Source organism: Berghia stephanieae, chromosome 8 (genome assembly GCF_034508935.2).
Source record: "Berghia stephanieae isolate SIO BIC M18660-M18661 chromosome 8, UCSD_Bste_1.3, whole genome shotgun sequence".
Taxonomy (NCBI): Eukaryota; Metazoa; Mollusca; class Gastropoda; order Nudibranchia; family Aeolidiidae; genus Berghia; species Berghia stephanieae.
The window spans coordinates 48,994,471-48,999,545 of NC_088367.1; the positions used below are offsets into that span (position 1 = coordinate 48,994,471).

Sequence of the window (5,075 nt, forward strand, 5' to 3'; positions counted from 1 at the left end):
TGTGATCTATGATGTTAATGGTAAGAATGTAATTTGATGAGGAAATGAATAACATTTAGGTACACATAGTTTGCTTTTTTTTTTTTTTTTTTTTTGAGTCATGATGTGTAATACTATTACAGTCCACTCCGGATAATTGCAACTCGTTTAATCGCAACTTTCGGTTAATCACAATATTTCCTAAGCAATGGAAATAATTCTATATAAAAGTCACTGGTTAATTGCAACAAACTTCGGTTTTTTAAAAAGTGGTAAATTCAAGAAATCAAACAGTATATCATGATTAAATTTCATCATGGATGAAATCGTGACAGGTTGAAGAATCGAGAGTGAGCAGGATTTAATGCTACAGTAGTGTGTCACCACTCTGTTAGAGTCGAAAGAGGGCGGGGCTCTGCAGTATGGGTTTGTGACGTCATCGGTGGCCATTAAATAGAGAGGGGTGGGGCTGGTCATAATCTTGACAACAGGTTATAAATGACAGTTATAAAGAGAGACTGAGCGATATCCTTTGTTTTAGGATTAACAACTGTGCATTGTGACCAACGAGTTTGGTGAGAGCTTATTGTCTCTCATTAAGGCTAATCTCTTTAACTCTGACAAATGTTGAATTGTTGAGAAAAAAGATTGAAACTTCTTCCAATCTGAATAAGATATCGGCTTGCTTCATAGCTGCTTTTGGTTGACAAATCTACACGGGGCTGCCATATGGTTTTTGTTTCAATCAAATTGCTCTGTATGTGGTGGACTAAGAATATTATTTACTGGTTTGAGTTGACAATAAATGTGTAAAATGTTGAAATAGTGGACAGGAAACTGAATTTCGGTTAATCCCAACATTTTCGATGATCCCAAGGTATTGCGATTATCCTAAGTGGACTGTACCTGAATCTTGAACGAAAAACTATCATATGGATATGATTATAGACAGATTGGTTTCTGGAATTATATTTCCGTCCTCCCTTGCCAACTCTGACGTTCTTGAAATTTAAAAGAAAATAGCCAGAAGGTTTCGGACTTAATTTTCTTTTTTTTTCCAAAGGACAATAGTCATAAGGTAAATAATTTTTAAAAATCCTTTTACAGCACAAGGTGGCATGATTTTTTGTTTAAGAGTTTAGAGAAAAACTTGCACATGATAGTCTTCAGCTTTTTTTTTGTTGTTTTTATTTTCTATATAGACTCCAACTCAGAGCCTGAAAGTGATGCAGAACAAAGTTCCATATCACATGATTCATTTGTGGTAAGTATGTACATTAAAATAAAATCATAACATTTGTATAGCGTTTATCCACAGTTGGCACCATGCTCAAAATGCTTCACATCAACATATTTTGTGGTGGACAAAACACATTTGCCACAAAAGATGAGACCTGCAGTCTGTTAGGCGCAATACAATATTTCAGGACAAGGACAACACTGTTTTACACCAGTGAGATCTCCTAGTTTTTTGTTGTTAAAAATTTTTCTTTGCAGTGGACTTCGCCAACAATAACACTATTTTAAACCTTCCTCGTTATATTTTGAAGTGATATTCATTGATGAGCCATTCACATTTGAAGTCGTTTGTTTTTTTATTTGACAAAATGTGAAAATGATGCGTTTCCAGGAAAAATTAAAATAGCTTCTGTTGGGATTATACTTTTGATCTCGCATTTTGTCCAAATTCTCTTGCATCGTAATGTTTATCAACTTTTTTTGTTAACTATATTGCAGTTGCAAGGTTAGGAAGTTCATATTGTTGCAATGACAACCGTTTATATGTCCAGAATCGTAGTGATATAAAAAATTGTTTTGTAGTTGTTGGTCCTGGTGTAGGATTTAAAGAGTTGGTTAAAAACGGTTTACTGAAACCCTGGTTGGTGTATCTATATTTATCCAAGCACAGTTGAACATATTAAATACTTAGACAATATGTCTGCCTTTCTCAACTCTTTTTTATTATACTTGCATTATTAACCAGCTAATTGTTTAGTTGGATTATTAAACAATGGCTCTTCATGTTTATTGTCAACATGAATAAATTGATTGATCTGTCATCTTTTCCACAAAATATACAGGGTCCCGATTTTGTTGCTGACTCCGAGTCTGATTCCTCTACGTACTCTGTGAGGTACCCAATGCTGAGTACATCATTGTCTTTGGAACCTAGTGCTCATTCCCCAACTCAGTCAGAGCCTCATCCACAACTATCACAGACTGAACCTCGTTGCCAGTCTGGGACCCAGGTTCAACCCGAATGCTATACACTTGCAAACCAACGTGTTACGTGCAATGGTGAGTCATTTTTTTGTCATTCTTCTCCTTTGATATTTGTGGGATCAATTTTAATTTACCCATTCCTTTTAAAAGAAAACTTCCACCCCCTCCATGGTGCTGCATTTGTGTTATTGCATTTTTTTTCTGTTTTGGCAGTGCTGCGTCGCAAAATACGCTACCATTTACATAACAAGCACAAATCCAAATTTGATAGGGTGGACATCTTAGAATCTGAAACCCAATGTGTGAGTGATATCAGTGAAACCAGCCATAAAAATGTTCATGTTTATTTTATTGGGGTTTTTTTTTGTCTGTAATAGACTTAAATTGCTTGTATTGTAAGTGTTAAAATGTTTTTTTTTGTTACAACCCATCTATATATTAAAACTGTTTCTTTGTATTTCTATGATGCTTAAGGCTTTTTATCACAGACCAGCTGGAAACTTAACGAGAATCAGAGTAGATAACATTTTTATTAATCTTGCAACCTAAACAGTATATGATGATTGGGAGCATTTAAAGAAAAGCACATTTTCTTTTTAATTTGTCGGTACTAAAATTATACTTTGATAATGCCTGCTGTGCTACAAACCCTTTTGACTTCCAGGTTCAATATTTTTCTTTATTCTAAAATTCTTGGGTTTCCTTTCAATGACAACTGAGATCATTAAAATTCAGCTCACAACATGATGTGTGTAGATTTGATGAAAACATATGTTCGAGTTGAGAAGCAGTGTTCACGAACTTGCTGATCGTTTTTACTAGCATTTATTTTCCTAACTTACCTGTATCAATTAACAAAGGCAAGACTCAAATATTTTCTATCTGAACAGTGTGTTTGTTATTGAAATATTTCCGGCATATACATGTCATATTCATTCCCACAAAATATAAATCAGGATTAAGTTGTCTGGGCATCAGCATCGTTCAGGCAGTTGGGGGGAAGTCTTTAAGGAATTAATGAAGCCGATGCTCAACCGGTCTGGAGGACGTTTGATTGATGTCGGCTGTTTGTTCTGCCAGCCGGTGATGTTTTCTCACTCCCTCAATGACAAAGAAAGTCATTGTTATGACTATGAACTATAGTCTATTATTACTTTTGTTACTATATTAATTGTTACTTATAGCCGCTACTGTTATTATTATTATTATTATTATTATTATTATTATTATTTATTATTATTATTATTATTATTATATTATTATTATTATTATTATTATTATTATTATTATGATATTGCCTTCATTGCATTCTATTACTATTATTGATATAATTAATTTCTGATTGTTGTAAATAATTTATGTGAATTGAATTTTGTCGATTGGCCAAGGGCCTACAATAAACTTAAATGAAATGTTAGTCTTTGGATAGGACTTGGGTCTATTCTTGATTGCTTTTCCGCCTGGGTCGAGTGAAGCATTTGGAGTAAATTTTGTTGCTCAACGTAAAAAACATGACGCTTACCATTCCGCTGATACTGATACCTCCAAGGGGTGGTTGGGGAAAAACCTAAAATTCTTTTGACATTCTGTCTGATTTTTCGCTGAAACAACAAAGGACAATCTATGTATTCAGATGAGACTTCAATGTGTTACTATTCCGATTTATGTTCATATTTTGATTATAATGAAGAGGGAACCCTGAACCCAGTGAAGTGGGTGGATTGATCTATTTATTTCTATTTCAAAACAAAAATATGGCGTCTTTTCACTGGATTTGTTATGTGGCAGAGGTCTCCACAAATCTAACATACCTCTTCCAAAGGAATAGATGGTAGAAAAGTATATAACAAGAAGGAATTATGACAGTTACTTGTCCAGGCCTTAAATATTTGGAATGCTATTCCTCTCTATCGCTGTCATGTAGCTGATGTGCATATGATCTGTCTATTGATTTATTTTCATAGTTCATAGCATGATGTGCTTTATTTTCTTCTTTTTTTTCCAGAGAAATACAAAAAGCCAAGGAGACCCTGTCCATACTGTGGACAGTTGCAAACAAAACTCTCAAGGCATTTGATGAGGAAACACAAAGATGAGACAGAAGTTACAGAGGCCATGAAACAGCCTGTAAAGGAAAGGGATAGAACAATGGATTATCTCATGAAAAAGGGCATTTTTTATTCAAACACTAGAAACAATTCAATAGTTATGCGTGAGAGAGCACAAGGGTCACATGAAGTTGTTATGTGTGCTGGCTGTAAGGGGTTTTACTCTGGACGAAGGGTTTATGAACACAAAAAGAAATGTAGTACTGAGCATGCTCTGTGTACTGGGGTTGTAAAATTTTATCCCGTGGCTCCCAATGCAAGTAAAGAAATAAAGGAGAATATTCTTGACAAATTTCGGAATGATGAAGTGGGAAATTTGTGTCGATCAGACAAAGCTATAGTATTGTTAGGAACAAAATTGTGGAGTAAAAGTTCAAAGAAGGAGAGAAAAGTTATAATGAGTGATTTACGCATCTTAGGAAATTTGATTTTAAAAACTAGGAAGAGAACGAATCAACCTTCTTTCTCTGGAGAGGACGTGGTGAAGCGTTGTAACTTTAATGAAATATCGCAAACCATTTCTGAAATGACTTTGAAAGAGGATGGGACATTGAAAGCAGGCTTGAAGCTTTCAATTGGATTTATATTGAAAAAGTTAATTAATTTCTTAAAAGGGGAATATATAATGCAAAACAAAATGGAAGAATCCTCAGAGATAGATTTGTTCAAAGCTGTCCTGGATTATAATTGGGATAGTATTTTTTTTACAGCCAGAGTTCAATGTGAAGCAAAGAGAACAAATTTGAGAAAACCCAAAGAGATGCC

The 5,075-nt window shown here is 34.4% G+C and overlaps 1 protein-coding gene across 1 annotated transcript in view; it reads left to right on the forward strand.

The window, feature by feature from the left end:
• The window catches only part of LOC144979039 (uncharacterized), a 9,934-nt gene that overhangs the window by 1,166 nt on the left and 3,693 nt on the right, over positions 1-5,075 (forward strand). Inside the window, exons 2-5 of the mRNA XM_078925654.1 lie at positions 1-20; positions 1,182-1,243; positions 2,061-2,277; positions 4,208-5,037. The exon at positions 1-20 is cut by the window's left edge and continues 67 nt beyond it. Coding sequence (XP_078781780.1) covers positions 1-20; positions 1,182-1,243; positions 2,061-2,277; positions 4,208-5,037 — 1,129 coding nt within the window. The remainder of the gene's footprint in view (positions 21-1,181; positions 1,244-2,060; positions 2,278-4,207; positions 5,038-5,075) is intronic.